The 17064-nt window shown below is 49.4% G+C and overlaps 1 protein-coding gene across 8 annotated transcripts in view; it reads left to right on the top strand.

Moving 5' to 3' along the window:
- TBC1D16 (TBC1 domain family member 16) overlaps positions 1-11917 on the top strand; it is a 40979-nt gene extending 29062 nt beyond the window's left edge. For 7 of the 8 annotated variants that reach the window (XM_048818860.2, XM_048818861.2, XM_048818859.2 and 4 more), the window contains 9 exons: positions 1985-2182; positions 3052-3199; positions 4221-4388; positions 5082-5230; positions 5670-5804; positions 7010-7196; positions 8681-8860; positions 10061-10207; positions 11135-11917. In XM_048818860.2, coding sequence (XP_048674817.2) covers positions 1985-2182; positions 3052-3199; positions 4221-4388; positions 5082-5230; positions 5670-5804; positions 7010-7196; positions 8681-8860; positions 10061-10207; positions 11135-11380 — 1558 coding nt within the window. In that variant the 3' untranslated portion in view covers positions 11381-11917. The remainder of the gene's footprint in view (positions 1-1984; positions 2183-3051; positions 3200-4220; positions 4389-5081; positions 5231-5669; positions 5805-7009; positions 7197-8680; positions 8861-10060; positions 10208-11134) is intronic. The other variant, XM_048818863.2, reaches the window with a different exon arrangement.
- Positions 11918-17064: the final 5147 nt, after the last annotated feature.

Below are 17064 nucleotides of genomic sequence, written 5' to 3'. Positions count from 1 at the left end.
AGCTACTAAATAGCATTTAGCGCAGTTCAGTGTGGGGAAATTTATGTTTTGAAAGCAAACAGATCAATGGAAAGCTCATGGAACAAGGTTTCAGAAAATCCACGTTGGCACTTGAGCACTTTGCTGTGACATCTTATGAAGTCTCTCTACCAAAGACAATGTGGATTTACCTAGTAAGTGAGAGACTGACAGTCTGCTGTGTCCCCACTTGCTCACATGTTTGTCCTTGTGTGTCTATGTATGTTTATTTTGACATAAACTTAAGAAATCACAGTAAAGAAAGTAATTATTTATTTTAACCATTTGCAGAGATCAGTGTGAACTGAATCTGCATAAGCGTGTTAAGATTATACAAAGCTTTTTGCATCTGTTCCAGATCTTATGAGCCTAAGGGTGACCTTAGTGCAGGTTTTAACCTAGTTACTACTCCCTGCCAACCGAGTCTGAATGAATTTTAAAATATTGTGGAAACACCATCTTGTGGCTCTGTTTCAGTGAGAGAGTTTTGTGACAGCTGTTTTAGCGTTTCCAGAACAGTGTGCCCATCAGAGTTCTGGAGTCCTTCCTCTGACCACTGTTCCCAACAAGCAAAAGTATGAAGTCAGGTCTGTTTCATTTCTGATGACTAATCTGTCCCCACTGCATGCCGAATGGGCGCCTACGTTGTTAGAGAAGCGGATTAGAAAACGTTGCATAAAGTGGCATGGCAGGGGGTTGGCTTTATACCTGCCACTTGCCTTGGTTTGCACACCATGATTTCACAGTGGAACCCATTCAGGGCTCCCTCAAAGCCTGTTCAGATGTATTGGCCTTTTTAAGAGCCAAGGGGTCACAGCTTCAGATTCACTTAATTCCCAGAGTAGTGATGTTTTTCTTTGGGGCTGGGCATGGTTGGAGGGGGGGAGGGTTAATCTAAACCCAGGCTCTCCTTTAGGCCAAATGTATTGTTGACCCAGCTCGCCTCTTCGCTTGTGGGAAAGCATAGTCTGACTCACTTTCTCTACTAGGTATTGGGTTAAAAGGCTTGTCTATAATTTACCACTTCACTCGGCAAAGTTTCAAGCATGGACGTGGAAACCATTTTCCAAAGTCTGCGTGCATGAAACTAGGCTTGGTGGGCCCCCTTGTAAGTGGGTATCAGGAAATATGCCCTCTCAAGGGAGGCACTGCCCCAGAGGTGTATGCATTTGTTACTTTTTTTTTCTTCATCATTCTGGCTACAGAGAAAACATAACAAATGAGGTCTCCAGTCAGTGATGCCTTCTCAGTGTGCCCACAGATCCTGTCCTGGTCAGGGCCCTGAGCAGCTGGACACTGTGCTGAAGAATTCTCTAGGCCTGTGGGGCAAAAAGTCCTTCCCCCTCGTACCTTGTCCGCTCTGTGCTGGTGCAGCTGCTGCAGTCACCTGCCGAGCATCTTTGCTCCTGTTACCCGGGATGGAAGAACAGGGGAGCCGTCAGCCGCCATGCACAGCGGTATGAGGGGCACCTGCAGATCTGAGTTCTGTGACACAGGATGGGGAGGGGAGGCAAGTGCCCCTGGATTGGCTCTCCAAACTGCACCTATCGCACTACGATAGACATCTGCCCCTCTGCAGAGTACAGGCAGGATTTCCCTCCAAGGGTTTGAACTGCCTCTATCTCAAAGGGTTAAGCCTCTGTCTTAATTTTGCCATTCAATACTGCTGTATTTCTGGGAGACGTGGACAGTCTCCACCACCTTCCCAAAGCCTATATGCTCTTTGAGCACTGGCTGCAAGTAGGGTGGCTCTGCTGGAAGTGATCTTCTGGATGATGCACTTTAAAATCCATTCTGTCTGGAGTGACATTTAGTGACTTCTCAGCACTGCATAGTGTTCTGACTTTATAGCTCTGTTAGCAAAAGCCATTTGTCCGCCAGGAGAGACTAAAGTGACTGTCAAGTGATTGCAGAACCTAGATCTCTGGTTAACGTACTGCTGGTTTTGCCCCTCTCTGTTGTGTAGGGAGACATGTGACAATCACATGACCTGCTCAAACAGCTCCACTTCCAGCCTTGACACCAGTGCCCAATTCCAGGAGAACAACAGGCAAGCTCAGAACACCAGATGGGACGAACAGCAGAAGGTGTTTGCCCTAGAGCAGATCTGTGGGGTCTTCAGAGTGGACCTTGGTCAAATGAGGTCCCTTCGCCTTTTCTTTAGGTAAGAAATGTAGTTCTACATCTTATGTCCTTGTTGTTGCCTCCACCCATCACAGTGATGTGTGTGTGTGTGTGTGTGACTTGTCAGGGCAGTGGGAGCTAGGTTGTCTAGAGACCAGTTGTTTCAAAAAGTTTCTTCTGGAGCCTTTCTCCAGTAGTGTTCTCCATCTGAATCCAAGTGGCAGCCTGCTAAACTAGCTTACCTCCATGCAGAATCCTTTCTGGCCCTTTAGGAAATCTTTGAAGGTGCACAGTGGTGGTGTTACCTGTATACAGAAGATCAAGAATAGCTTGAGAGTGAGGGAACAGCTGTCTCTTCAGTACCTCCCCTCCCCCATCTCCTCTGTGCTCTCACTTCTCTTCCCTCTTCTGTCTTCTTCCTAATTATAAATGCGTGGCTTTCCTCTCCCCAAGCCTTTTGTGTTGAGCCCTCAGAGGGTGTCATTTGCAATCAGAGATCCCCTATCCCTAGGAAGCAGTTCTGTGCATACTGTCTGAGTGTTGCTAGACTGGGTTCTGTCCCTTAGCACCTGGCAGGAATTTAGTTCCTTCATGTAGTCAAAGTGTTTTGAACTGGAAGGGGAAGGGTTGGGAGCAATGCTATCTGGCGTAGACAGAGTCACTCTTTAAGGGGCAAGGGCACAGAACATCCCCTGCTGTCACTGGGGCCACATGAAACCTCATTCCCTGTGCTTCAGAAACATTCTGCCTCCATCAGGAAGAGGTAGCTGTGTGTTTGTGCTCTTCTCTCTCTCATTTCTCTGCGTTGTTTTCTAGTCTAGCCTGCTGTCCACCCTCACCCCAAGTTCTCCTAGGGCATAAAACCAGCTCTTAAATGTGCATTGTTCTCCCCCTTTGATTGCTCTTCAGCGATGAGGCATGCACCAGTGGGCAGCTGGTTGTTGCTAGCAGGGAGAGTCAATACAAGATCTTCCATTTTCACCATGGTGGCCTGGATAAACTGTCTGATGTGTTTCAGCAATGGAAATACTGCACGGAGACCCATCTCAAAGACCAGGTAACTGAGCAAGGCCTGGTGAGGCACAGATGTACCAAAAGATGCAGGGTCTATCTGTGAGACCTATGTTTTTAGGCAGGGGTGGGCTAGGGCTGATTAAAGTGGTGTATTAATGCAACAAACCCATTGTTGCTTTCTGGTATACTTGGACAATTTTAGGAGATGCAAGTGCAGACCAAATCGCCACTCTCTGATGCACCTGTCTGTTCTCTCCCATTCCTGCTGCTCCTGTGGAGAGGGGGATGATTATCCAAAAGGCCTGTTTAGGTGTCTGCTTTGCTTGATGCCATAGCTAGAGGGGCTGGTGGTGTTAGGCCACTAGATGGCTGGGAAATCAGCAATATTCAATCTGCAGTTCTCTGCGTCTCCCATCCATTTTGTGAAGCCTGGCACATTGCATTTGAAAATAATGTTTTGACAAGTCACCTTGCCATATTTTGCTCAATCTACATACAGATGTGATGAGCTCTTTAATTATCTGTTTAAGATAGTGTATGTGCTTATTAGAAAGTGATTTTTTAAATTCCTTCCTTCTCACCGAGCCCCCTGCTGCTTTCCTTATTACAGTAACATGGGCTCACTTTTGCAGTGAGCAACCTTTGATTTTTACATTAAATGTCAGCTGCAGTTTTGCACTGGGACCATGAGTCCTTAGCGAGAGCCTAGCAGTGCAGCTCTGGCTTGCCTAACAGCAGTCCTTTTGTCTGGCCAATCATATGAAATTTATCGCAGCCATTCCTGGCAGAGTGAAGTTTTGCTGTAAGCAGCATTAATTTGGGATACGGTTGGGGGAGGAGTGGAAAGAAACTGTTTTTCTAAGTGAAGCTGTTTTGTGGCTCTCTGATTTTTAATGGCTCCAATTACTCTTGCTGTTTTAATGGCTGGTGTTCTACAGAAACCTTCCCCTCCCTCCTGAACGTTGGGTCTTGGCTGTTAATCCTAAGGGAGCTGTGCTAACTGGGTCTCCTGCTTTAAAAGCAGTTGGTTTAGGAACTTTGCTGCTCTTCTGTCTCCCATTCAGCAGCTTACTGATGAGAAGACATGTATGCAGTTCTCAATCCGCCGCCCCAAGCTGCCGTCCTCCGAGACACATCCAGAGGAGAACACGTACAAGCGTCTTGATGTCACTGCCTGGCTCAATCACCTGAATGAATCCGGACAGGTGGAAGAGGAGTACAAGCTGCGCAAGGTGAGGGGTTTGGCAGCTGCTGCCTTGGTCTGCTTGCTCTTTTCTTCGAGGAAAAGGCCCCAGGTAGAAGCTGAAGCAGTTTGCTTCCTGCTTTGGCAGGCACTGGTTGTCTTTATACTGTGAGACTATTATTTATACTGCTTGGTTGGAGGTCTCGCTGGGACTGCAATCAGGTCAGCTACAGGCAAAATAATGGAACATCTTTCTAAGCAGAGAGGGTTTGCTGTCCTGCCTCTGCCTTCTGCCTGCTGGAATAAGTGGACTAGTGTCCAGTCCCAGACATGCTTGTACAATGCAGTGTGAACAAACCAAAGAAAGCAATCAAGGCTCCTGTGTAAAATAATTCAAGGGTTTGGGGGAGTACTGTGTCCAACTCCTTAGAGAAAAGTGTGCAGAGAAATGCAGCGTACCCAGGATTGGGGATTAAGCCGTGACATGAGAGCGACATGTTAATCGTAGAGCTGCTCTGGGGGTGGGGTATTGACATTGAAATGAGCCCGATTTGTGTCTCATGTGGGAATAGAAGGCCAATGCTTTCCCTCTAAACATGTGCAAATTGCAGGAGTTTGAATCAAGGCATCACTTGTCTGGCGGCTTTGCTGCTCTCCTCAATGCAAGGGCTGGTGGTTTCTCGATGCAGTGTTTGGAAATTTAAAAAATTGTATTTATTGCCACTTTTGCACCTTCCTCCAGGCCATTTTCTTTGGTGGAATTGATGTGTCTATCCGAGGTGAGGTCTGGCCCTTCATGCTGCGGTATTACAGCCACGAGTCCACGTCGGAGGAGAGGGAGGCGCTGAGGGTGCAGAAGAGGAGGGAATACTTGGAGATCCAGCAGAAGAGGTGACCAGGGAGAGGCCCCACCCTACTCTCCTCATCTCCTCTCTCTGATCCCGATCAAAAATGTACCAATACTGACTAACAGCCCTGCCCTGCGGCCCTCAAGGGGCACCTGCTAGGGAGGCGGGACTAAGATTGATGGGTAAAGGGACCTTCTCTGCCATGGCTGACTTTCTGAGCACATGGAGCTGGGGCCATCTCGTTCATGTCAGGTCATTCGAATTCTTTGAAGCAGGCTTGCCCAAAGCAGCAGTTGTAGTCGCCTGGGTATTGCTCAGATGAGCAGCTGCTCCAAGCAGATTTGGGAGTGGTGAGAGATGTCTGGAGAGGGAGGGACTGGTCTCTGCCCGCAATGTAATGCCCAGAGTCTTTCCTGATTGGGCCCTTTGTTCCTTGTTCACTTGTGGCTATCTGATGCACTCAGTCACTGCTTAATTTTCAGGCTTTCGATGACTCCAGATGAACACAAAGAGTTTTGGCGTAACGTGCAGTTCACGGTTGACAAAGACGTGGTGAGGACTGACCGCAGCAATCAGTTCTTCCGCGGCGAGGACAACCCAAATGTGGAAACCATGAGGTGATGCTGCTTTAAGCTGGACAATGTCTTTCCCCATTACCCTAAGCAAGGAATCTTACTGAATATAGAGAAAACTCTGTAAGGAGCGCTGTAGCCTAGGGAGAGCACCTGCCTTGGGGGTGCTAAGGGATACCACGCGTAGGGCAGCCTACCTCCAGTGATGGACATGGGGCCCCATTCAGCCCCGTCCCTAGTTCCCCTACCCTCATCACCTCTTTCTGGCTGTATTGACCTTGCCTACACCCATTTGGACAGAGAAGCCAAGAGGTGGGAGCTGAAAGGTGAAGGCAGCTTGGGAATTGAGTTGCTGCTGCTGGAGTGTGACAGGAGATTGGATTGTGGTGGGTGGCAGGTTGTATGCAGTGCCCAGCTTCTCACTGACCAGTGGAAGGCCGAGCACTCTAGTACCTGAGCATGGGCATGTGGCCCTGTGTATGCCACACCCTGGCTTTTGAGTGTGCTTAGTAACTAGTTGGCTTTGTGGCTGAACACAGTGGATCTGAGCATCGCAGATGGGCATGGGGGCACCCTTGCCCCTCGGGCTCCTCTGTTCTTTACAACTTCAGCTCCTGTTCTGACCTTCTCTCTCTTTTCCTTTCTCTCTCTTACATTGTTGCTGCACACATATGCCCTCACGTGTGCTCCCGTTCTCTGTCACCCCACAGCTGCGTGGGGCAAGGGGTCTCTGTCCGCTGGAGTTTTCTTGGAGCCAGGCCATGAGTGCTTTCACAGCTGAGCCACCTCGTGTTGCTTTCCCCATCCTGAATGTGCCTCTCCTCTGTCCCACTTCTCTAATGAAGCCAGCCCCCAGCTTGGGAAATGGGGACTCAATGAGTTCTGCCTAGATTCTGATCTCCAATTACTGTGTGCCATTCAGAATCCCTGTCAGCTAACCAGAGACCTCTTCTGAACCAGCCCAAGATAACCTAATCCCCTAGGTCAGTGCCTTAGACATGGTGCTTTCACTAGAAAAGCACGCGCCAGACACCATTAGATGCATCTGTATGGGATGCCAGGTCTTGTGGAGCTGCTCAAAGGGTCACTTGTTTTCCAGATTCCAGTTGTGTCCTTAAATGGCAAGAGATTTATTGATCTTTTGCATCCTGTCTGACTCTGTATTTGGGGGGGGGGGGGGGGCGTGACTGAGGTCAGCTGTTACTGGCACCCCCTGGATCTCACCATCTCCTATTGAATGTCTCCTCTAGGAGAATCTTGCTGAACTATGCAGTGTATAACCCTACCATTGGCTACTCCCAGGGGATGTCCGACCTGGTTGCCCCCATTCTGGCAGAAGTCTTGGATGAGTCGGACACTTTCTGGTGCTTCGTGGGTTTGATGCAGAACACTATCTTCATCAGTTCCCCCCGGGATGAAGATATGGAGAAACAACTGGTGAGCTCTGAGCAGTGGGCTCTCTGTTCCCTTCCTTAACACCCTCCGAGCCTCCTCAAAAAATGCCATAAAACAAATACACAAAACCATTTGCAAGGCAGCGACTGTGGCTCCCAGCTTGCCAAGCCATAGTCCAGGGAGAGCAAATGCACTGAGGGTGACAGGCGCCCTGGGTGAACTGAGCTGAGTTAGTGGCAGCTATTAACAGGACGTTGTCAGATTAAAAAAAAAATTTTTTAATTGCAGATTCCCTGTAAACCGTAAATGGTTCTTACTCAATTTATCTTTTACACTCTAACATACTCTGCTCTGGGGCTACTGGTCGCTTACCCTTTGCACTTCACTCAGCTTGGACAATGGAAACCCACCAGTCAGCTTCACTTCCTTGTTCCGGGATGGTAGCATAATTCTGAAGCATTCAGGTAAGAACATAAGAATGGCCACACTGAGTCAGGCCAAAGGTCCATCCAGCCCAGTATCCTGTCTACCGACAATGGCCGATGCCAGGTGTCCCAGAGGGAGTGAACCTAACAGGTAATAATCTAGTGATCTCTCTCCTGCCATCCATCTCCACCCTCTGGCAAACAGAGGCTCAGGACACCATTCCTTTACCCATAAGGAATTATAGGTTTCAAACATGGCAGAAGAAAGATTCAGTACAAATCGCAAACTTTCTCACTGGTAACTTGTTTTAAATCTGCCAGGAAAACATTTCTTTTAACTTAAAGGTTGTATAAACGCCTCCCACCCCCTTTTTCTTTTTTTTTTTTTAAAAACAAAAATCTAAGTATTGGGCCTAATCTGCGTAATGGTTCCTTTTGAAAACGAGAGCCTCTGGACACTTCTGACTTCTCAGACTGCAGAGGGAATGCTGAATCCTTTCTGGTTATCATCCTGGGCAGTCCCACCATTTCTCTCCCAAACCCAAGAAGTGACGTCCTGGTCACCATGGCTCCATTCAGCTTCCATCTCACTGCGCCAAACTTCTCTGGAAGTGACTGGGGACATGTGACTCGTTACTGTACAGCTCCAGGCATCGCTAACATGCTGAATGCGTTAATTTTGCAAAGTAACTTTCCCAGCGTTTAGTCTCGGCTAAAAGAAGCTACCAAAACCAGCCCCTCCTTCCTGGGTTTCCAACTCCAAGCTCCCTGCCGCAGCCCAGCTCCCAGGCTTCCTTTTCATTAGCATCATTAAGATAAAACCTGTCATGGAGATTTTCTTCTCTCTCGGCTCTTCCTTCCTAAACTTCCACGGTGGCCTCAAGGCCCTGTCTCCACTGACAGCATAACCGAGTCTGGCCTGTGACAGCACAGGCCATGTCCCGAATACAGACGTGGAGGGGAAAGCATGGGGCCCACTTCCAGAGTGCAGTGTTGAGTGACTCCCAGTGGGAAGGAGCAAGCTGCTGCTGTGCTCCCGGGGTGGGGGTGCCGGGGAGCGTCCAGGTAGTGGCTCCGCTGAGTGACAGCCTGTGTTTTCAGATGTACCTGCGAGAGCTGTTGCGACTCATGCACCTGCGCTTCTATCAGCACCTCGTCTCCCTGGGGGAGGATGGCTTGCAGATGCTTTTCTGTCATCGGTGGATCCTCCTCTGTTTTAAACGCGAGTTTCCGGATGCTGAGGCTTTGCGCATGTGGGAAGCATGCTGGGCTCATTATCAGGTTAGACCCCAGAGGATGGGTGCAGGACATGATGGGGCGGGAGCGTTCCCTTTGCTGAGTACTGCTGGTTTTCACTGCTGGCGTGCCATGCGCTGTGTAGCTGTGGCTGCAGGTATGCAGCCTCCTTTCCACTCCCCCCCATCTGCCTGTGAGGCACTTAAAGCATGATTTTCCAGTCTTGACAATCTGTTGGGTTGATCCCCTGCCACTTGCCTCAAAGGTAACTTAAATTAAAGGAAATTGCACACTGATTGGCTCATTACTGCGTTCGTGGGCTGATCTTGCTGCTGTCCCAACTGATCAGTTTGAAGAGTCGGTGATTCACTGAAAGTTCAGCTGCAGACTGTTTTCCTCAAGTCCTGAACTGCAGCTCTGAGGACTCGCAAAGGCTGGTTTCCAGGTTTCCTGCGAGACTAGCCAGAGGACCAAGTGGCAGGGAGAGCATGAAACTGAGCTCCTCTCTGTCCCACTCCTGGGAGCGAGAGGACACAGACAGCTGGACTGGTTTCTTCAGCAGGCTGCATTATGGGGTGTTCATTTCTGTATTTACCTGCAGGAGGGAGGAGCAGGGCATGTGTGTGAGAGGGAGTGGAGTATCTGCCTAAGGGGACAGTTCCTCTTGGACAGGGTGGTGACAACTCTACAAGACTCATTCTTAGCATCAGGACTGTGGAGCTTGTTGGGTGCTGGTTGGCTGGTGCGGTCATGTGACTGTCACCCCTGTATTACCTCTCAGTGGTGCGTGATGCATTCTTCCCCTTTCCCTCTGTGCAGAAAATAAGCGAGCATTAAGGCCCAAACTTTTGTACAAACGACTTGTGATTTTGGATGCCTGAACTTCCAGGCACTTAACTCGAGACACTGCAAAGGGGCCTGACTCATCAGAATGGGCAGAGCACCCCTCCTCTGACGATCAGGCCCCTGGATGGTATGTCCAGCTGGGCACTTCTGAAAAGCGTGGTCCAAACTTCACCTCTGTCCTTGGAAGGTAGCAGATGTGAGTGACTCAGTTACAGTGCAGGATCCTCCGACTGCTCCCCCATTTGGATGTGCCACAGCTGGAACTGGAGCAAGCGTGAGAGCAAACGGTGCTCCTTTCAGAAAGAGGAATCTCTCCGTGTGGAGCTAGCGGGAGCTCTAGTCTAGCCAGTCCTCTGCCTTCCCCTCCTGTAATCCCCAACTCCTGCTTTCTCCTTGCAGACGGACTATTTCCACCTCTTTATCTGTGTGGCCATCGTGGTGATTTACGGAGATGACGTCATTGAGCAGCAGCTGGCCACTGACCAGATGCTGCTGCATTTCGGTAACCTGGCCATGCACATGAATGGGGAACTTGTACTCAGGAAGGTAAATGCCAACGTGCTGATGTCAGCTGAACCAGGAGCCCCAGAGACGCGTCAGCTTTTCAGGAGCACCAGTGGTTGACACTACAGCTCTCTCCCGTTCCCTCGTATCCTTCCGCTCGCCCTGCACTACTTGCAGACGTCGAGGGTGGGATGCTGGGGTTAGCTTGGAGTCCATCCTTAGGCTGACTTGTTCGGGAGTCCATTGATCGTTTCAGGGGGTCTGCGAGGCACCAGCCCTGTACAAGAGAGCGTAATTAACACAAACTCAAGGGTGTGGAAATGGGGGCCCCTGCTGCTCATCTTGGTGTCCTGGCTCCCAGTCTAGCTCAGCCAGAAGTGACTGCAGATCACATGACACTGATTGGGATGGGGGAGGGAGGGAGGGAGGATGTGAAATGTGGTGATGGGGTCAGGTCAGTTCCTAGTGATCAGTAAACAGCAACACAGTTGGGACTAATTACCCTCCCTCCCATGCATCCATCCTGCCCCTCCCCCCCGCTTGCTCTTGGCAGCTTCAGCGGAAAGGCCGGGGAGTAAATAAGATGGGGAGACTGAAATTCCCTCTTATCTTCGCATCCCTCAGAACAGGGCTGAGGCATGGTGGTAGGCAGTCTGAGGGAATCTTGAACTGCAGCCCAGGCTGGACCGGTTCTGTGGTTAACAACAGTATTTCAGCATCCAGGGCCAGGAGCCTGGTGTGCTGCTGACGAATCCTGAATTCCCAGGCTGGAAACTCTCCCTAAGCCACGTTTAGCTTTCATGCATGAGCCTAAGATTTGCGTTCCTCTCATGGCTGGGTTATTGTAGATCTTGAAAATATTTAACACTTCCAGTGTAGCTTTATGTGAGTGTTACACAGGCTGGACCATTGGGCAGCCCAAGCTCTGGCTGTATTTCTAACGGGTTATATCCTTCTCTCCCGTGCCAGGCTAGGAGTTTGCTTTATCAGTTTCGCCTGTTACCCCGGATCCCCTGTAGCCTGCATGACCTGTGTAAGCTGTGTGGGACTGGCATGTGGGACAGTGGCTACATCCCTGCTGTGGAGTGTTCTGGACACCACCCTGAATCTGAGAGCTGCCCTTACGGGGGGATGGTGGAAGTGCCTTCTCCCAAACCAGGAACTGAAGGCAAGAGGGGACCGAAAACACGGGAGGTCTTCACTTTCCGCAAATAGCTTCCACTGAAGGTGTGTTGGCAGTGGGAGAAATGGGCTCGTTAGGAAAGGTGAGGTTGAGTACACTAAAGGAAAAAATGAAGTGGAAGTTTACCAAGACTCCTGAGAAGGCAGATGGGAGGAGAATGGAGACACTTCACAACAGGGAGCAAATTCCATTGCACTGGGTCCTGGAACCTGAATGAAATTTAACAAACCAGGAACAGTGTCCGTGTCTCTCTTTGTTGGGTTTGGTTTTATGTGCAAAATATGAAGTATTTATAGATTCCCAAGCCTCTGCCCATTGGATCAGGATCACTAGCAGCCAAGAACTTTCTCACTGCTAGGAAACCAGAATACTAAAGAGAACCAAGTGCAACCAGCAGCATTTGTGGGAAGAGTAGTGAGAGCGGAGCCCTGGCGAGACCTCACTCTGACATCCCTCCATCCTGAACTTACATGTCTTGCTTCAACCAAAACACACAACTCAGTGGCTTCTGTTTAAATCCATGATGATCACTTTGAATATATCTGCCAAAAAATAAAATTGCAAACTTTTGGGATTGTGGGGTAGGTATTTCATTGGTCAGTGTTGTGGGACCAGTCACCCAGAGATCTTTCTTTTATAAAGTATGCGAAGGCAAACTTGGGTGATCTTCCATCTGTCCTGAAACCACTCTGCTGTAGGTCTCGCAAGCACGGCTTGTCCGTATTCTGAGTATGTCACGGTCCTCTTTCCAAGGGTTCACTTCTTTGTCCATCACATTCTTCAGCAAAACTTCTTCCTCATCCTGGTAGGTGCAGACTAGAGACATTGGTTTTGAAACATCTGTTTCCAGTGTCTGGCCTCAGGTATCTGCAGGTTTCCAGGTAGGCTCCTGTGCTTCTGACCCCCCAAGTGTTTTATGTCCATATCCCTGTCGTCACTGGGCTGCACACCAGCTGGTGCACGTGAGGCACTCTGTTTCTTCAGAGTGAAAAGTGAAACAAACCGCAGTGCAGCAGCCCACGCTCAGCTCTGTCTTTGCCGTCAGTTTTCGATTCTGTTTTTGAGTGAGGAGCAAGTTTCTCCAGTCCCACTCTCCAAAATCTGTGTGTCAACTGCAGATACTGGGATGGAGTGGGGCACCTGGGAGTTCCTTAACAGATCCACTGGACTTTCAAAAGTACGTCCTGGGGGTTACAGTGTGGCCTCTGTAGAAATGTGGGCCAAAGAGACATGGGAGAGTGGCTGCCCTGGGAGTGTAAAGAGAATCCCAGTGTGGGGACAGGTTACATGGGGCTGCACTGGACACTGTCACTCCCGCCTTCCAAGCACATCACTACTTACGTACCGTGGTCTGTAGGCTTTTGAGTCTTTTCCCAGTTGCTATCTCTTCCCCTCCATGGTAGCACACGGTCTCTGCTGTGTCTCTGAGCTGGGCTGGTAAGTGGTCTGGCAAGGTGCAGAACAGGGAGACCATTTTGATTTCTAGGCTTTGCCTGTTGTGTGTGGGTTTTTCCCTAAGTTAATTTATTTTGTGATCAATATTGACAGATGCGTGACAAACTCCCTGTTCTCCAGGCTGGGTCCCTGTGGGGCTGCAGCAGCTACACACCCACATGACAAGCAATTCTTTCCATTGCGTTTGCTGCAGAGATCCTGTTTGAATCCTGCTTGGGGCAACTGAAGTCAGTGGGGAGCAGGGATGCAGTTTAGAACCTTCTACATAGCCAGTAAATGTCCAGTGTTTGGCTGCCTTTGTAAGGGAAGGGAGAGGACTAAACCCTAAGCAGGCTATACCCCTGATGGGAAGGCTTGGCTGTTCTGAAGCAGCTGGGAATATTCGGCCACACTTGTTGCTCACCTGCCTGAACTGCCTCCAAAGCCCAAGCTAGTGTTGTACACTAGTTATCCCAACTAGGACCGGTTACGAGGCCCACTGCCCTTATGAACGCAGGAGAGCTGCACAATTCCAAGTTTCAGTCTCTATGTAATATGCAAAAAACTTGTGTGCGCTCGGCTGTTGCCCTCATTTTATATATAAGGTTTCGTCTCCTCAGGCAGAGGCTGGTGGGCTGCTCTGCTGTGAAGCAGGGAGTTCTCCAAAGATTCCCAGAAGCTTCAAAGAAATAGTAAAGATTCGACTCTGGCTTCTGTGGATGGGGTGCGGTCAGACCTGATGCTGACCCTTCCCTGAGAGGCACTGCAGAGTCTGGTAGGGCTAGGCAGTTCACCGCAGTCGTCTGGACTGATCCCCCTGGACTTGGGTGCAGGGCCAGTGTTAATGTGGGTGGCAGGCTGTGTCAGACAAGCACCATGTGCCTTGCCCTTCAGCTGTGATTTCAGGAGACCACACTGCCATGTTCATTTAGCTGCAAGTGGTGGAGACTGACTTAACTTCAGTAAATGACGTATGCAGACTAGTGCCAGGGAGCCATCTGCCAGCCCACCAGCTTCCCCAGAGCTAGTGGAGAGTAAGACCCAGCACTAACAAGACTGCTGTTTCCACCTGCTGCCTGCATTTCCTAGTACAGCACTCTATGAATGACATGAACCATAGCTGGGCACTTATGCCATGTACAGTTTTAGCCAATGTTCAAAAAGCGTGGGGGTGTCAGCTGGTGTTCTGAGCTGCTAGTGACTGAGTAGCGTGGGCAGGAGCTCCAGATACCTGCCACTTGGGCACAACAAAGGAAAAGCCTGATTTACTCCCTAACACAGTAACCTGAAGCAATCACCGGACACACCTACCAAAAGACCCAGAGCAGGTTTTGCTGCAGGAATTGTTGTTCCCAGGCAATGAAAGGTAATGGGAAGACACAAAGTAGATAATAGTTTTAAATTATAGTTTCCCCTTTCCACCATTAAAAGGCCATTCAGCAGTGGAAATCATTCGGGGTCATTTGGTTCAAACTCTGATGGAATTTTCCAGCATATGTAAAGAGCTGATTTAAAAAAAACAACAACACACACACACACACACACCCCATGCACTTAAGTGACATCTGTGTGTAGGAGCATAATTAAACAAGCAGTGTGTGTTACCTGCCCAAGATCATATCCATGCCTGATGTTACCTGCTGGTCTCATTAACAGATTGAATCTTCAGGTGTCCCTTTACTGCATGTTGTCCACAACTTGACCATTGCTGACAGTTTCTCTTCTTATACTGAAATAGTGAAAAACCCAAGAATACTCAGAGTAATAAGGAGACTATTACTGAGATGCTAACTTGGGCTGCTTCTTGTTTACCAGGTACTGTAATAACCATATCCTGGATTAACTCGACTCCCGGGTCAAGGTGTTCATTAGCTCTGGCTACCATTATGGTTGAATTCACAGAACACCCATAAACTCTTTCAGTGCAAGATGTGAATTCTGTAGTGATGGGAGGTGTTGCCCTGGCAGAGGTGCTCAGGTTACCATGTTTGCAGGCAGTATGGATGGTGGATCGTGAGGGGTGCAGGGACTTGCGTATTACATAGGCTGAAACGTGTAATTGTGCAGCTCTCCTGCATTCGTAATGGCTCAGTCCCATTTCACTAATGGTAAACAACACCCAGCGTCTGCAGGCGTGGTGCTCAGGTATGCTGTGCTGCTGGCACCATCCCTGCTCTTTCACAACGTTTTGTACAGCTTGAGAACTCCACAGTGCACACAGCTTGACAGAACAGAGAGCACTGTGAGTGGATGGGACAAGGCCAATGCAGGTGACAGTAAGGGCTGGCTGAGGCCAGAGGGCAAGCCGTGTGAGGAGTCCCAGCTCCTGGAGTGCTCAGTCTGGATGAGACATTGAATCCCACGGGTGTAGAGGGGATGAAATAGCCCAATTCGCATGTGTGTTACGTGGACGTTTTAGTCTCTATGCCACCTGTGGCCTCCAGCTGAATCTGGCTCTCCTGCTAAATGGAGACTTAAGGGATCTCTTTGTAGCAGCCCTGAGTGTGATGCCAAGTTGCTTACAACTGAGAGGCATGGAAGGAGCTGGCTTGTTAACCACCCTGGCAGTGGGGGAGCCCTTAGATTACATTGTGGTGGGGAGTGGCTCTACAAAGAGGCACATTTCTGTTCTGAACGGTGATGAATCTAGCTTCTCCTCATTCCTGCCTGCCTCTGAAGGGGAGATCCAAAAGCCAAGAAAGCGACACTCACCAGAAGCTAATCTGCAGCAGTACCACACACCTGTTAGGGTTTATATAATAGAGATTGGCGCCACCCCACTGCTGAACTGTCCAGGGAAATATCTGGCATCAGCCCAGTCTTGAACTAGCTTGATCTGCTGGAAATCTCCCATGCTTCTGAACTGGCATGGAACGAGAGGTGACAGAGCTGAGCTGAATGGAACCCTTTAAAGAAGGAAGATTTGGAGCGTTACCGTGATGAGAGGCTAGGGAGAGCAGCAATCTAGAAGCTGCTTGGGCAGCAGGTGATGTGCAAGGGATAGGGAGCAACGCTTGTGTGCGTGCTACAGAGTGAAAACAAAGGCATTCTCGGCTAGTAGATTAGATGCTGGGCTGGGAATCAGAACTCCTGGGTTCTTCTGGCTCTGCCACTGACTTGCTGTGTGAATCGCCCAAAATCATTTCCCACCCCTCCTTTGTCACACATTCAGTGCCCTAGGAACGGACATTGCAAAGTATTAAAAGAAACCTTCAAAATCTCTCTTTAAAAACTAAGCAGCAGCTGGGCGCAGGCCCTTGGGATTCGTTCCCATCCCCAGGACTCTTTGCTCTCCTGCTTGCTGGAATCCAGTTGGTATATGTGGCTACTCCCCTATTATTTACCATCCCTGGATCACTTCCCTGTTCCAGGGCATTAGCCACAGTTCAATAGCATAGGCTGCAAGTCAGAAATGGGTCCTGGCAAAGGTAAACATCATAAGCCTCTTTAAACTGTGCCCTGAGCTCACATATCCTCCCCCCTTTTGGTGTGGGAGTGTACTGAAAAGGGAAAGGAAAATTAACCCCCCAGCACTCCTAACAGCAGGAACGTTATGCTTCATAATCCGGGCAGGGAACATGATCTCCCTGCACCTGGAAAGCTAGGTGACTAGCGTGTATGGCACACATACCTGCCAGTGCTCAGAACGTGCTGTGCCGGCCTGTCCCTCCCCAGCAATGACTGCGCTATGTTGGGTACTGGGAGGCATAGCAAGGTGCTCTGGCACAGCTGGGGGAGGGGCAGCCGAGCCAGCTCGACCCCAGGGCATGATAGGAAAGATCCGTGAAATGGCTCCATGTATCTGTAGCATGAAGCACTAACCGCCCTTGCTAGCTGTGGAGTACGGGCAGTATTTAACTGAACCATTGCCAGAGGCCCACAGATTCGAAGTTAGCGTTGGAGAGGGGCAGGGAAAGATTTGTTTGATCTTGTCACGAGGGCTAGTGGTGCTTGCGTTAGGACACAGTTTTATGTTGTTAAAGAGACACCATCTGTCAAGTGACAAATTAACAATTTGAAAGAACAAAGCCCCTCACCCGAGTTATTACCCAGCTCAGAGTTTAAAACTTCACATCCCTTTCGCCCCTCTTTAGGTTGGCTGATGAATCGCTGCGTGGACTGTGATAATAGACTAGACCCTCTGTCTTTGGTTTATGGGCCCTTTCTGGGTTTCATGCACTACTTGCACATGCTCCAGAGGAAGGTGTAAAGATAAACTACCCATTCTTCATCAGAAACTTTTTAAAATTAAACTTTTGCTCCTAGGTGGTAAAAACCTCAT

The sequence above is a fragment of the Caretta caretta genome, chromosome 14 (genome assembly GCF_965140235.1).
Source record: "Caretta caretta isolate rCarCar2 chromosome 14, rCarCar1.hap1, whole genome shotgun sequence".
Taxonomy (NCBI): Eukaryota; Metazoa; Chordata; order Testudines; family Cheloniidae; genus Caretta; species Caretta caretta.
Note: the sequence above shows the minus strand (reverse complement) of the source record. Positions and strands in the feature narration are given on the sequence as shown.